Raw genomic sequence first — 16,373 nt, forward strand, 5'->3', positions numbered from 1 at the left:
GTCATTAGTCGTCAGGAAAATGCACATCAAAAACCATGAGGTGTGTCTTCACGCCTCCTAGGATGGCTACGGTAAAAATGCAGATAACAACAGGTGTTGGTGAGGATGTGGAGAAATTGGAACCCTGAGGCACTGCTGGTGAGAACATAAAATAGTGTGGCCACTTTGTAAAAGTTTAGCAGTTATTCAAAATGTTCAACATATAATTAACATTTAAATTCCATTATATGACCCAGCAATTCTACTCCTAAGTATATGCTCAAGAGAAATGAAAGCATGTGTCCACACAAGAACTTGCCCATGAGTGTTCATAGCAGCATTGTTCAGAATAGCCAAAAAGTGGAAACGACCCAAATATCCATCGACTGATAGATAACCTGTGGTATATCCACACATTAAACTATTATTTGGTGATAAAGAGAGATGAAGTACTGATATATGCGGCGACACGAATGAATCTTGAAAATATTACACTAAGTGGAGAAGCCAGTCGCAAAAGACCATAAACTGTATGATTGCATTTATGTGAAATGTCTAGAACAGGAAGTTTATAGAGACAGAAAGTGGATTAGTGGCTGTCAGAGGCCAGGGTGACCGGAGGGGTGTGGGGAGTAACTGTTAATGGATTATAGGGTTTTTTGGGGGGGCAATAAGAATGATAGTGGTGACACTCACACAACCCTGAATATACTAAAAACAAAAACCAAAAAACAAAAAACATTTAATCGTACATTTTAAAGGGGTGAGCTGCATGCACATTAAAAACAAAACAAAAACAGGAGAAAGGTGCGGGTCTGTGGATTCCCTAACGTGGAATCTATCCCTCACAAAGGCATCGAAGATTGACTGAGGTGAAGTACTAACTTCGCAAATTTTAAACACACAAAATCAAGACCAACTAAAACTATTGAGGTAACAAAGTCACCTACTCTCACAGCAGTTAACCTAAATGCACATCTTAAAATGCTTGGCAGGTAGGAAGATTTTAGAGAGGTCAGCTCTTGCCTCCAACTCCCTGTCCCCTTTTCTAAACTAGCTAATGCTTGACTAAAACTAGAGAAGATTATCAAACTATTTTTAAATAAGAACTGTAAGCAATTGTCCAGGAAGATTTATGAGGACACGTTTTCATTGAAAATTAATAAGTAAAATAATCTCTCTAAGCATTCTTGCTGGGTTTTTTTTCCCCTTTCTCCTCACCCCACATTCCTATGCAAGCACGAACATTTTGTTTCCTTATCCTAATGAGTAAAGGGGTCAATACAAGCAAGTCTGTTATATATATATATAGTAAAACTAATCGTTCCTCAAGGTCATAATTAAGAGAGATAGCTTCAGTACCCCTGGAGCTCATAAAGTGTTCTACCTTCTGTCCCCCAAGAAATAACTAAACGGCATTTTACATGTGAAGTCACCTAATTATGGTCTCCTGTCTCATTTCCTCTTGGCAGGGCCTTGCTTCCTCAGGTCAAGGCAGACGGATGCTCGACATCAAGAACAAAGTGGAGAGCACGGAAGGCTGGCCAGGCCCCACGGGAGTCTGTGTCCATCCGCCCATCCTGCCTCGCCTTTCTCAAGAGAGTGGACCCCACCTCAGGCCCAAGTCGTTTGCCTGTCACCTTCAGGTGAAAAAGGAGGTCTGACCTCCACCAGCAATAAACAGTGAGCCTCTTCACAATTCTGTCTACTTGTAGATGGCTTTCTACATAGGAAAGGTAAGAGTCAGCAGATCTGTAAATCAGTCCGAGATCATTTGCGTTCATGAGTATTTCCTGACTGCCTAATGTAGTCCCAGGACCACAGAAGGCTGGTTCTCCTGTGCTATTTACACCCGCCTGGAATCCAGAACTGAGAGAAGCCACAAGAGAACACACAACCACCGTCCCAGACCCTCACCTGCCACCAGTCTCACAGTTTACATCATTAGCTGTGTGCTACATGTCAGCGTGTCATCGGCTTTATGTGCATTCTTTCATCTAAGCCCAATAACAAATCTGAGTAGGAAGCATAGTTATTATTCTCAATTTATATATAAACCCAGTTGGAGAAGCTAAATAACTCACCCAAGGCTATACAGCCAGGACATCAGAGAACCGTGATGAGATTTCCAGACCTTGAAGCCAAAAGTGTTAATCGTACCAGAGAGGAGATGCTGATCCTGACACGGGATGGTCAGCAGGAAGTTGATCTTCCAGGACAACCTAGAGTTCTGCTGCTTTCTCGCTAGATAAGAGGCTCCCTCAATCCCTGGGACTGACCCCAAAAGCTATCCTGGGTCAGCAGTTTAGCGAGTTCCCCAGGAGCTGGGAAAGGCTTGGCTGGGAGAGAGTTGGCTCATCAAGTCTCACTGTCCACACACAGTGTGTGCAGACATCTCCTTCCCAGATGACAGGGCACACAGTTCACACCAAAACAACACACACCGGCAGAACTGAGTCTCTGAGGACTGCCAGGCCGGGAGCTTATAGACAACCGGGGTGGAAGGTGGGCACTCGGTTTCTTCACAGGGCACCAGGATAGAACAGCTCTCAGAACTAATGGCAGGGCCTCCACCTCTAAGGGTGGAGACAAAATGCACACACGAAACAACGGTCACGCAAAACGAGACATTAAGTTATTTGACTGTTTCTTACATGTCTCTTCTGTACTTAATAGATTGTGATTTGTTGGTAGTTGGGGACTTCAGACACTCCACTTCTTTATTTGCCCTAATGCCAGACAAAGAAAACATTTCCCACTGATAGAAGGTTCTAGATAACTCTGGAGGAACGTAAGATGTCTTGAGGTCAGTCAGAATTGGGGATCTCGGCTGCAACTTCAGCCAGTGTTTCCTTTGAACACGCATTACTCCTGACTTCCAGCCGAACCTCAGATAATGTGGAGGGGTGACGACGGGGACGTGCAGCTCTCCAAAAGCTGGAAGGACAACGTGTTCGCCCTGAGCGGCTGGGGAAGTGCCAGAGAGGGGACCGGAGCAGCCTGAGCTGCCCGTGGATTCTCCAGAGGCAAGAAGGCGGTTTTCAAGCTGTGATAACGACCCCCCGACCCCCGAGGCTCCCTTCCCAGAAATATCTTTTGCATCAGCCTGTAGAGTCCTGGGGCCCTCAATTCGGAGGTGCGAGTTAGTCCATTGGTTTAGTTGTTACTACAGAAAGTATTTTAAAATGTGAATTCGTTTCTGTAGGAGGGAAAATATTTTAACCCCGCGCTTTTCACACAGGAGTAATGTACAGACCCATTTTAAGAGGAAAAAAAATCTTATTAGAGCCATATGTCCATAGACCTAATTTTGAGTAATATTGATTTAAGAAGACAATTTTTAAAAAAAATTTATTAAATATATTGGGGTGACATTGGTCAATAAATGATATAGGTTTCAAGTGTACAATTTTATAATACATTATTTGTATATTGCATTGTGTGTTCACCACCCAAAGTCAAATCTCCTTCCGTCACCATAATTTGATCCCCCTTTACCCTTTTCTACTTCCCCTCTGCCCAAGAAGATAAAATCTTATTTTATTGCTGTATCTCTTAGTTGTAAATTATTGCTGCAAAAAGGGAGTTTTTTCTTAGTAACTGGCAAAATACTTGTTAAAAAATAACTGTAATGAATAGTTTAAAAAATTTTATGCATCTAAGGAGTTAGAAATCATTGTGTGAGAATCATAGCTTTAATCTACTTAACAACCTCTATCCAATTAATATACAGCCCCAGCACAGGGCTTGGCACACAGTAGGTATTCAATAACATTTTTTGAGAGGATGAATTGTCTATGATTCATCACATAGAGGCAGGAGCTGGGTAAAGTATAAAGTGTAAAATACTGCCCGGATGGGCTAGCGCAGGCAGATACCAAGCTCTGACCCTGGGCGGTGTGGTTTAAGAAAGGACAAGAGAAAATCGAATAGGAATTTCATGAGGCAATCAAGTCACTTGGGATGGGCTCACTGCCCATGGTCACCACCAGGAAACAAGCGGATGAGGACTAACAAACCCCTTCTTCGCCCCAAGGATGCCATTCTGTACACATACACTCTGTGCCTAGCACAGTGCAGTTATTTACCTTTCCACACAGTACCTGGGAGGTGCCAAAGAGAAGGTCAGAGGCAAGCCTGGTCCCATAGAAATGGCAGGATTTGCAGCCAGCCAATTCTGGATCCTACTAGTGACTGCCTCTTCTTCCTTGGGTACATTTCTTGAATTCCAACTTTCGGTCTCCTCATTAGTAAAACAACAAATAGCTATCTTGCAGTGTTGTTGGAAGGATTACACATGAGAATGTCTGAAAAAGCCACTGGCACATCGTTAGGGACTAATAAAGCTAGGGCCCTCAAAGGGGCAGAAGGACAGAGCCATTAGCCATAGTGAGAAAGGAAAAATTCAGGATGTGAAAAAGTCCTAAGGCCAGGAGTAAACACAAGACTTTTGGTTGGGGTTGGAAGCAGACTCTAAGTGAAGAAAGGAAAAGGTAGAGCTGTCTTCTATAGGGTGGCGTGTTTATTTCGTGGCTGAGTGAAAAACACAGGAAGAGGATGTACCACGTGTTCATGGAAGGTTCCGGGCAGAATTTAAAGTCATTCCATTGGCTTGGACAAATCAGAAGATCATCTTTCTGACGAATCCCGACAGAAGACATGTTGGTGAGCTGAAAGCGACTTGGTGAGAGAAAAGATGGGAAGGGTAGGTCAAAGCATTTGTGCCACCAGGAAAGTGAACCAAGCTTGGGGGCATGAGGCAGTTCCTGAAAGAGCCTCCAGCATGAGCTACCCTCGACCATTGTTTAGCATTCATTGAACTATGAGTAGTGCCACATGGGTATTAGAGGAATAGTGGGGAATCACTCCATAAATTATATAAATATCTAACCACTAAGCTGTTGACCAGAAACAAATGTAAAATATACTAAATGTCAGCCGTAATTGAAAAATAAAAATAATTTTTAAAATGTTGAATACGAATAATAAAAAAGATTCACTGAACTGAGGAGAGAGCCATTCTCGGACATTGTCATTCAATCCTTCAGGTCATACCAGCTCACCCTAAACTTAATTTCAGGCCACGGTAAAACCATAATAAAATGAAATCAGCATATACTATGATTATAACTATGTTATTATAATATGCCTGCAGACAGGGGTCTAGAAAAGCTTGGAAAAGCAAAAATGAGTCGACATGAATTGGGAATTTTCCCTTTTAAAGTTATTCGAAAAATGATGATTTTATTAGTGCAATATATAAAAGCTAGGAAGGGGAAAAAATGTCAAGTCAGAAACAGCCCAGTCTCATCCATGCCACTTAGCCTGTGGCAGGAGAATTCGGACTGAGACCACTGTTGAAATCATATACTATGTCACGCCTAGCTTCCAATCCATTCCACAGAAAGCCAGACCAAACATGGCTGCAGCCTATCAAGTCTAGAGCTTCAGGGACCAAAAGGCTCAAGACTAAATATTTTTGGTCAAAACATTAATACAAATTTCACCCACACGCAGCACCCTTATAATGCACTACGCTGATCCCAAACTAGATCCAAGAATTTTTGGTCTATAAAACTTCATGCTAACGAATACTTAAATCAATGTTTTCTCTCCATTTAGTCTGAAATTTTTAGTAGCTCTGCAGCACACAGACACACACACACACACTCTTCCCTGGCTGAGGAACTAAACAGTCCCCTGTATAAGGAGAATAGGATGAGAACCTACACAACCTGACTTTGACCCTAAGATGGACTTCAGACATAAATGATCACTTTACATCTACTCCCCAGGAAAGTCACGAGAATTCATTACCCATATATTTAAGGTTTTCGCTACACACACCACAGTCAATGTTGGACTAGACAGTAATTTCGGTTTAGGATGATCTCAAGGATGACTCTTGGAACATACGGTCTTTTCCAATATGTAACTCAACCAAGGCCTACACAAATAACCCCAAGGGCAAGTTGCAAGGTCCCACCTGGTCAATGGATGCAAGTTCAATAATTCCAAGGTTAATTTGCCTCTGCTTCCTTCTAAAAACCCCTTCCTTATCCCTCCTTTGCCTCCTCCAATCCCAATATCTTGTTCATACTGTTTCAACATTTATTCTGTAGCATTACATTTGCCTATATACCTGTCTCCCTGTCAGACTGTGAATTCCTTGAGAGAAGAAACTAGATCTTTACCTGTGTGTATCCAACTCAAGCACAGTGCCTGGCACACAGAGATGATTCATTTGCCCGTTTTCCTTGGGGTATCCTGATTTAAATGGTTGTCCAGGTGTAATTATTAGTGTTCCCTTTCACTCATCAAAGTGTATTGGTATATATGATAAATGCTATGACCACCCTATCAATAAACAGTAGATGAATGTCGGCCGTTGGTTTTATGAAATTTCTTTTCTCATTTTAAAGCCATCTCCCCGTTATTTGCTGCGGTTATTGTAGGCACATAGGCAGGTAGATGGGTGGGTGGGTAGGTGGGAAAGAGATGAACAGACTGACTCTGAGGAGCAGGTAACCAGAAATTAGTTTTGTTAAGAATTTGAAAGCATGATGGTAGCTTCAATTTGTCACAGCAGATTTCCCTTCTAATTATCTAGTCAATGCTTTTGTAATAGTAAAGGGACTCTGCTTTCTCTGAACACACTGGCATGGTCTGGGGCCTGGGCAAGGCTGGCACTGCACAGAGTGTGCTGGTGGCACTGGGAAAGCCACACTGCCTTTAAATCCACACCAGGATTATTGAGAATCGATGGCGTTGGCAAGTGTTCACCGTTCCAACCCAGATGGCACTGCTTCATGGCCCAGCACCCTGTCCGTGAAGCCACCCCTCTCAACGGATGCCCCTTAGAAAATAGAAAACTCCCGGAGCTTTTCTCACAGTCCTCAAGGATGGACTAGCAAGAACCAGAGAAGGTGAGGTGGAGCTGAGGCCAATGAACAGACTTGGCGTTGAGGGTTCTGGTTTATACAGCAGCAAGGGGCACATTAATGCAGTTGCCAGAAGCACTGATAAAATCAGGATTATGCAAGTGTATGCCATTTGTCCCAGGGTCTGGCCTTTTTACAGCCCAGGAAGGATAGGAAACTAGAACCACAAGTCTCCACAGGGCCTTCCCCACTTGTAATTGGCACATACAGGGCCACATAAAGAAGGCCGGAGGGGAGGGGAGCATTCCACCTGTCTGGCCCATTTCCTCTGGTTCCCAAGACACTCCTCCCGGATTTAGCGACCTGGAGGGATTTCCCAGCTCTCGCTGCTCATTAAGCCTGTTTGATTTTAAAGGAGAAGATTAAATACACAGCCCACAGCCAATATTCCAGATGTTAAGCAAACCTTCCTTTGCGGTTGGGGTCCCCTGCTAAGCAGTGCTTCTAATTAACATTCAGAGCTGGGCTCTGCGGGGCTGTCAGAGGTGGGAGTTGATGCAGAAAGGGCTCTGGCCCCAGTCCCAGCTCTGCTGTATTTATCAGATCCAAACCCCTCCTCTGGCTTCTCTGGGTCTTGGTTTCTTCATTATTCCCTCTTGGGAATGGACTATTTATCAGACCTCCACCCCTCAAAAATCAGGCTGTGAAAATCGAAGTTCTTCAGAAAAAGTATAAAAGCCCCCCCAGAACTGCACTGTCCAATATGACGCCCACTTGCCATGTGTCGCTTTTTAAGCTCGAACTAATGAAAACTTAAAATCCAAGTCTTCGATGACATTAGTCACAATCCAAGGGCTCAATAGCCCCATGTGGCTTTTGGCTACCATAGTGGCCGCCTCAGAAAGAGAACATCGCCATCATCTGGAAAGTTCTATTGTACAGCACTGCTGTCAAGTCTCTTAAATTTCTCTCCATAAAAAACTGAAAACAACATACCAGCCCCTGTCGAATGCTTGGGAAGGCAGCAGCCCGCGTGTATTTTAATGCCTACAAAGAGAGAGAGGCTCTTTATACTGACACAGTAGGGCCACAGCCTGGCTCTCTTCCAAATTCTTCAAAGAACGCGCGACATTTTTTCTTCCCAACGCATAAAACAGGCGCTGGCACATGAGGGACTTTTCTCCCACAGCCCCCCTACTTGTCATACCCTCAGATCAAATCTATTATTTACATGGTCCTACTTTTAAGAAAATGCATGTTCAAATATTCTCTCAACAAGAGTGTTAGGTCTGTACAAATCCGGGGACCAGGGAGACCCAGTTACTCCCTTCCCCTATCAGGCCTTTCCACACAGCACAAAAAAAATGGCCAACTTGAACTATGAACAAAACAAAAGGACACACTCTTCCCCAGGGGCCAAGTGTTAAAAGCATTCCGAAGAAAACGGCCCCAAGCAGAAGCCCCCTCCCCTCCAATCTGCTCCTCATCGGCCAAGGATTTATTGGCTCTTGAAGTAAATTAATCAATTGCCAAGAGAAAGTAAAAACTATGGCTCCAATGTAAATACTTGTTGGTAACAATCCTTCAGTGTGACACTTCAGATTTCAAGTGGCTGGGTGGCCTTCTGAATGCCTCATTAAACGGCAACTTTATAGCATTCGAGGAAAAGGCTCTGGGATTTTCTGTACAAATGTATAAATCAATCTTTTCAAAGACAAACAATAGAACAATTCACAAAATATGTGTGATGGTGGCGGTGGGGGGGAAGGCGCAAGCAAACTGAAGAAGGAGAAACCGAGAAGCAGGGAGAGGTTGGTCTCGAGTGTTTCCTGGCTTTAAGGAAGCTCGACTTGACTCGGGACATTTCCATTTGCCCAATATTTGTTTGATCCATCATCAGATGGGACTGTGCTCCAAAATGGTGAGGTCCTAGGCCCTGTGTGTGTGTGAGCGTGAGAGAGAGAGAGAGAGAGAGAGAGAGAGAGAGAGAGAGAGAGAGAGAGAGAGAGAGAGAGAGAGAGAGAGACTGACTGAGATCTCAGACTGTGTCTTTATCCATCTTCCCATCCCTCATAGCATTTATCCTAAAGATTTCCAGGTAGCAGACAATACAAATCAGTCAAGCTTACCGACTTCTCTCCGTGACTGATTTTGTGTTAAGAAAAGCTGCATCATCAAAGTTGGTCACCGATTACCCTCTGTTCCTAGCCACTACAGTAATGCTTGGAAAAACACTCACCCTTTATTCCCCCTGCCCCAATAATTTAACATGCCTTGTAGAGTATAAACTAGCAAATTTACAACGAAACCCAAAAGGGGACCACTACTTCACAGATTTTAGAATTTGGTCCTGACCGACCCGGCCCGATTGTCTTGTTGAGGAAAGTTTCCATGAGCATTCTCTGCTCCATCGAAACCCCACTGCTCTACATGGATTAAAACAGCTGCACCCTTGGAACCCAGGCTTGGAAAACAGAGTTGTCTCCTGCTGATAGGCCCCCCAACACCACTGTGTGTTTGAGGTGAATCCCACCCTCACTGCCCTTCGGCTAAGCAGGCTTTCAAAGCTATGTGTGACCCCCAGGAGGCCAATCCATTTTATTTTTCCTTTAGAAAAAAGCTTTAAAATAAAAAACACACACATATAAAACTGACGGCTGAAACCGAAGAGAAGACGAGTTCTGAAATACAGCGCACGTACGGCGACCCTCTCGGCATTTGTGCTGGCGTTCATCTCCACTCTGTCCTCCTAATTGGCAGTTCTCTGGATAGCTATACTTAATTTTGTCAGATTCCTATGGAAAAAATCAGCCCCATTGTCCCTAAAGAACAATGGGCAGCTGATAATAAGCACAGGGAGACGAAGGAAGCCGACTCTGCAGATCTCTGGAATGGTACTTTTCTGCTGTTAAAACGGTTCCTATTGGAAAAGCTGCCATCTTGGTAGTCCTCCTCCATCAAGTCGGCTTTTCCGTCTCAAAAGCAAAAAAAAAAAACAACAACAACAGAGAGTGTGGATTTGTGAAAACTGCACACAGACTCCTAATATGGTCCCTCCACCAAGGCCGTAAGTCCCTCCTCCAGAGGGTCCCCAGGGCACCCAGTTCACTGCAAGAATTTGAGGCGAGAGTCATTTTCCTAATACAATTCCCACTTTGTCATTGCCTCTGCATTCACCCCATATATCGTGGGGTGTTTGTGTGTGCGTGTAATCTGCTTCCAGTCCATATTTAAAATATATACCCTTCGAAGGGCTTGTGGAATTTCCAGAATGTATCAGAGTGGTCAATATACAGAAGTCCAAAGTAAGAATGAGTCCAGCTTACAACAGAAGTGTGAGGACTCAGACACAGAAGGAATATGCTCATCCAAGAACTCACAAGGCTACAGCCTAGTATTAAGTTCTGCACCCAGTAGGCATTCGAGAGTCTTTGACAGGATCTACTTGATGCATTGGTACCTCTGGGCTCAGTGCATGGGAGTCACTTGGTCCTAATGCAAGAATAAAATTCCACCACGGGCACAAGGGCTGGGGACATGGCAGAGGGCCCACGCTTCACAACATCCTTCACAGAAGCAGTTTCCTGTGGGGAGGCTGCTGGTTCCCTGCCAACCTACAGTTCTCAGAAGGGTGGAAGGGCAAAGGGAGGAATTTCTCCGGCTGGCAGACCCTCAACATGAGAGGAGAGAGGAAGGGAGTTTGGGCAAGCTGGGAGGAAGAAGGAGTGGCAGGGAAGGAAGGGGCCTACTGGAGGTACATCAACGACTTCGCGATGGCAGATCGAACCAAAGCAAACCTTTGGAGTCGCTGCCATTCTTAGAGTCCGTCTAGTGTATTGACACGCTTTAAACAAAAGTGTTGTTAAATGCTTAAGATATATATAGGGACACATTCTTTATGTTATGTCTACATAGATAAGCTTTAATCTTAATTCTACTCTCCTCTCCCATATAACTATTGTTTTATTTTTCAGCTATACTTTTTGGATGTAGTATTTACATAGTTACATACACAGAGGAAACAAATCTGTATCACTTTACCTAAAAGGCCACATACTGTATGTATCATTCTACTCTGTGCTTTTCTATTTAACAAGAAGATCTATCCTCACAAAGAGACCCCCTTACCTTGTCAAAACTGCTTTGTAGTATTCTACAATGTGGATTTACCATATTTTGTTTATTCACTCTCTTCCTGAGGTTTAATTTTCGTTTTCCCCTTTTTCAAACAGGTCTGGAGTAAACATATACCCAAATGCAAGTATTTCACTAGAATACAGTTCTAGAAGTAAAATCACTGAGTCAAAGAATACGCACAATTTTAATAGTTACTGACAAAATACCTGTGACGAGTCCGACTCCCACTGACAGTATTCGAATACAGTGGACCACCCTGATCCAAAGTTTCACTTTCTAAGGTTTCAGTTACCCGTGGTCAACCGCCATCCGAAAATATGAAATGGAAAATTCCAGAAATAAACAATTCATAAGTTTTAAAATCCATGCTGTTCTGAGTAGTGTGATGAAATCTCTCACTGTCCCACTGCATCCCACCCAGGATGTGAATCACTCCTTTGTCCAGCGTCTCCATTAGCCACTTAATAGCCCTGTGGGTTATCACACTGACTGTCATGGTGTTGCAGCGCTTGTGTTCAAGTAATGGCCCCAAAGTGCAAGAGTAATGATGCTGGCAATTTCGATGTGCCAAAGAGAAGCCGTAACGTGCTTCATTTAAGTGAAAAGGTATGTATATGCAGGAAAAAACATAGTATATATAGGGTTTGGTACTATCCATCGTTTCAGGCATCCACTGGGGGGGGTCTCAGAAAGTAAATCCCTGGATAAGGGGGACCACTGTTCTCATTTCTCTAAGTCTTCCCACACCTGATTCAATCATCCTTTTAATTTGTGTGTAAACCTAACTTTAACCTTGACATTGTGCAGATGGACAGTAGAGAAAAGAATCTATTTTAATTTGTATTTCCTTGATTATCCAAGAGAGCAAGCATTTTGTCTTATCTTTGTTGGATCTTTGCATTTTTTCTTCTGTGAGTTGCCACTTTATATATTCTGTCCATTTGTCTTTTGGGTTATTTGCACTTTTTCCTCATTAATTTATAGGTTTTAATATGTTCTATTAATCTATTGCTCTATTTTATTTGTACTTTTCTCTGTCTTTTTAAAAGTTTGCTTGTGGCATTTCCCTTCGAACAAGGTAGTTGTCCCTGAACAATGCGGTGGCTTCTGAGCTGTTCTTTTCAGCCAGAGAATCCTCTCCTCAAACCAAGGGAACCCCGATGACACACAGACAACAGCAGAACTGTTCCAAGAACTGAATCAGACTCCTAAGGTCCCCCTGACTTCTCTGTCCTTATTCTGAGGGGTCCCTCAGAGCTTCCAAGAGCAGAGTCTGAAACCAGAGATTCAGTCCAACCCCCTCGTGTAACGAATGAAGAATCGCAGGATAAGAGCCAGTAAAGGGATGCACTTAAGACCTCCAGACAGAAATGAGACCAGAACTAAGGTCTCCAGTCTGTTTCTGTGAACTCGGCACAGCATTTAAATTACAGAGGGCATATTAATTCCAAATTGACCTGACAACAAAACTCAGCTATTCATGGACCGTACTCCCATCAAAGAAAAAGAAAGTAACCCGCTAATAAAATAAACCAAGAGATAATTTTCACTCAAAAGCTCATTAAAAAAAATTTATCACTGCTTTCCAGTTATTTATTACTGTGTTAACTTCCTGTCTCTCCCCACTAAAATATAAGCCAAATGAGAGTATGGTAACTTTGTCCTTCTCTCTGGACTTGTAAAATTAAAGGTTTCAATAAATATTTACTTGCTGAAGTATTCACTACAGCTAAAAACGAGCAGACAATGATCCAATTTGCAGTTAGAACAATTTTTCAACTGCATTTATCAATTCTGCTAGAATAGGTATCATTAGTAGGTGGCCTAAAAAAGTGGGATGCAGGGAGGACTATCTGGATAATCTAAATGGAATCATTGAGAGCAATACCACTGAACGCATGACCACCCTCCTCCTCCCTCCTCTTTATGGAATTCTTTAGGCTTCTGGTTGTCATGGCTGTGTTTCCCAGGACATCTGGCACTTGAAGGCCACTTTGCAAAAACCTCACCCGAGCTGGAGGCAGCTTGAGTCAGCTGTGTTCCTGTCTGAGGTATTTTCTCTCACCTGGAGTACTGATTACCAACTGTGGGAACTTGAGGAGGCTAACTATCGTGGGACCCACTTGCAGGTTCCTCCTCTGTAAAATGGACACAGGAAGAGGCCTCTGCACCTCCAAGGTTTTCGAGATGTTTCATGCCAATGTATGTATGTTGTTTAACATGATTCCACACACATGGAATCACTGGAGGTTGCTTTAGCAATTAAGATGGTCTACAGAGCTGTCAAAATTTAGGATGGGTTTTGCAAGCCCAGGATGAAGGGACAGAGACAGACTAAACCCTGTTAAATATAAGGAAATGGAAGGAGATGAGCCAGCATTATTAAACGCACGTTCCTGAGAGGATAACACTAATTTACAGAGCAAATCAAATAGTCTTAGCCCTCCTGGACTGCAGAGGGAAGGATTGATGGAGAGGCTTCAGTTAAACACCAACCTGCTGATTAGAGAGCCCAGTCCCAAACCATAGCCAGAGGCCACCATCTCTGTGTCTGAAGTTATAGGAGCTCATGTTTACTCCACTTGGCTGCAAGGACATTCACAGCTTCCATCTGCTCCCGGGGCAGTCACAAAGAATGTGTTCTGGCCCAGGCCCACCCCGCCAGGGAACAATAACCATTTCATACATTGGAATTTAGTTACAGGGCTATGAATGCTCAATAGCCAATCAAAATCGAGTTCCTGCAGATCAGATTTTGATCTCTGCAAATGAGAATAGCGGCTAAAGCCACTCTGGTAAAGCGAAAAAGAGCAAACAATCTGTTCACAGAATTTTGAACGTGTTGCTTCCTATCCATTCTAAGATGGTAACCAAAGCAGTGAAGAAAGGCACTGGAGAATGGGATGTTGACACTCAGGCCATTCGTGTATCGTGGATTCTGATACATCCTAAAAGATGTAAATAATAGTAGAAAAATCTGTGTCTTTACATTGGCCGAAGCAGGAAGCACCTCCATGGATTTTAATATGAAGCATACACAAAAATACCTGTCACTACCCTGGTCTTTTAAAGTCAGGTGCTGCTGGAGAAAGTGTGAGCAGTCTCAGAACCCAGAGTTGAAATCATATCTAGGGGTTTATCACACACAGAGATCAGTCTGGTCACTGGAGTCACCCTTCTTTTCATCTCAGGAAAAAAAAGATTTTATTTGACAAAGATACTGAAGATAAAGAGGAAGGCTAAGCAGAAAAAAAAAAACATTTTAAAACCTGCTTTGAAAAGAAAAAAAATCCCCAGTCCCCACAGATCTCTGAATGTTGCAGACGGGAGAGGAAAAAGGAAGATGACAACTGACATTTAGGCAGGAAACCAAGTCGACACGCCACGTTTTGACCTACACTATGATGCGAGGCGTGGTCTTCCCAGAGTGAGATGGTTACAATGAACACAGCACAGCATTTTAAGAGAAAAGCTCAACTTTCTGGTGAAGCACTACTAAGTCTAAACTATTAATAATCTTTTGCTTCCCATTAGAAAGATTCCAAAGTATATGGAGCTTAAAAATGCAGTAATAATATCTCATAATAATGAATAGTTAACATGTATTGAAAGCTTAAGGGCCAGGTACATGCAATAACTCACTAAAGCCTCACAACTCCGCATGAATAGATATTACCATTCCCTCTATTAAAAAAAATACAGACACAGATAGCATCCAAGGTTCTATAGATATGAAAATAAAGGAACCTGGGCAGTCGGGCATCAGAACACAATGGTCTGAAGAGCTGCATGTACATTGAAATTTTCTAAGAATTGAATTTGAGACCATACCTGGTCACTACCCAGAACTGGTGCTCCACTGTCTAATTTCATCTCTATGTCCCTTGGCACATGACCCAAATCGAGTCAAGGCCCTCTGTGTTACATTAGGCTCAGGGCACTTTGTGTAATTGTGGATGACAATGTAATTATAAAGTTTATAATTCAAAACAGTAGTGAAGACTTGCAGTCAGTGTTTTACGTTTAATTATCAAGACCAATCTCCAAGCAATTAGAATTAATAGGAGGATGTTGCAGGATTGCTGGAAATAAAAATCCAGAATCAAAGATCAATGGTACTCCTTTACAACAACAGTAACCAAATAAAGAAAAGATTTGAAAGAAAAAAATTGGCTTCCATAGCAACCCAGACTATAAAGTAGATAGGCAAAAGTCTAAAAGCAAAGTCAGTAAGATATTATAAAAGTACATGGAAGGATACTAAAAATAGATTTGGAATAATGGAGTGATAAACCTTGTTTATGGAGAGGGGAAGACGACATTTAAAAAATGTCAGCATTTTTCAATTAATAACTTTAGTGAAATTCTAAAAAGATCTCAACAAGAATTCTGAGAAACTTAAACAAATTTTAATATTTATATGGGAGAGTAGGGGACTAAGAATAACTAAGACAATTTTGAAAAAGAAGTACAGTGAATATATTAAAACACATTAGAAAATTATAGTAATTAAGACATTGTGATATTGACATAGGAATAGATACATCATCAGAAAGGAATACAGAGCCCTGAAACCAATCCACACATTTTTCGGGACTATATGATAATATAGGGGGCAGTTACCAGAGGAAAAGGGGGTAGGGGAGGCTGAAGGTAAAGAGGGTCAAATATATGGTGACGGAAGACTAGATTCTGCGTGGTGAGCACAGAACGCAATATACAGATGATGCATTATAGAGTTGTACACATGAAACATATAATTAACCAATGTTACTCCAATGAATTTTAAAACAAGACTACAACATAGAAATTCTGCCTGAATTTCCAGACTGCTGCCTTGCCCTATAGATTTCAGACTTTCCAGCCCCCACAATCATGTGAACAAATTCTTAAAATACCTCCCTTCCCTCCCCCAGTATGTGTTTCTTTTTTTTCCTGGAGAACCCTGACTAATACCAGTGTTGAAAGTCTGGGTGCAGCCATGGTTTCTCAACAACTAAAATGGTCCACGATTTTTGCAACATTTGAAAGGATAGGAAAGCATGCTTTGGGGAAGGGAGGGGACAATGATAGGCTAGTCGACATCGACACAGTGGAATTAAGCACATCTTATGTTTATTTCTAGGAAAATATATGTCCTGAGAAGGAGAAGGTTCTTCAGTCAGGTGGCTCCTCGTTGGATGTGTTTTTCTCCAAGTGGAAATTTCCCCCATTGGCCTGTGATTACTTGTTGGCCAGAGGCTCTGTGGGGAGGACACATGCCCATACTCCCATGAGGAGGATGACGAAGGGCGGGAAGAGTGAGGTCCGGCCTTCCTGTGCCTGTGATTTTTCCTGAGGGAAATTCTCCTTGTTTGCTTTACCAAAGCCACAAGT

The 16,373-nt window shown here is 42.6% G+C and overlaps 1 protein-coding gene across 5 annotated transcripts in view; it reads right to left on the reverse strand.

Annotated features, from left to right (window-relative positions):
• PDZD2 (PDZ domain containing 2) overlaps positions 1-16,373 on the reverse strand; it is a 202,654-nt gene that overhangs the window by 135,165 nt on the left and 51,116 nt on the right. Inside the window, exon 1 of one of the 5 annotated variants that reach the window (XM_039842724.1) lies at positions 4,083-5,612. The exons of the other annotated variants lie outside the window; for them this stretch is intronic. Within the exon in view, the coding sequence (XP_039698658.1) occupies positions 4,083-4,126 (44 nt within the window). The 5' untranslated portion in view covers positions 4,127-5,612. Of the gene's footprint in view, positions 1-4,082; positions 5,613-16,373 lie in introns of those variants that run through there. 5 annotated transcript variants of the gene reach the window in all.

The sequence above is a fragment of the Pteropus medius genome, unplaced genomic scaffold, assembly GCF_902729225.1.
Source record: "Pteropus medius unplaced genomic scaffold, Ma_sr-lr_union100, whole genome shotgun sequence".
Lineage (NCBI taxonomy): Eukaryota > Metazoa > Chordata > Mammalia > Chiroptera > Pteropodidae > Pteropus > Pteropus medius.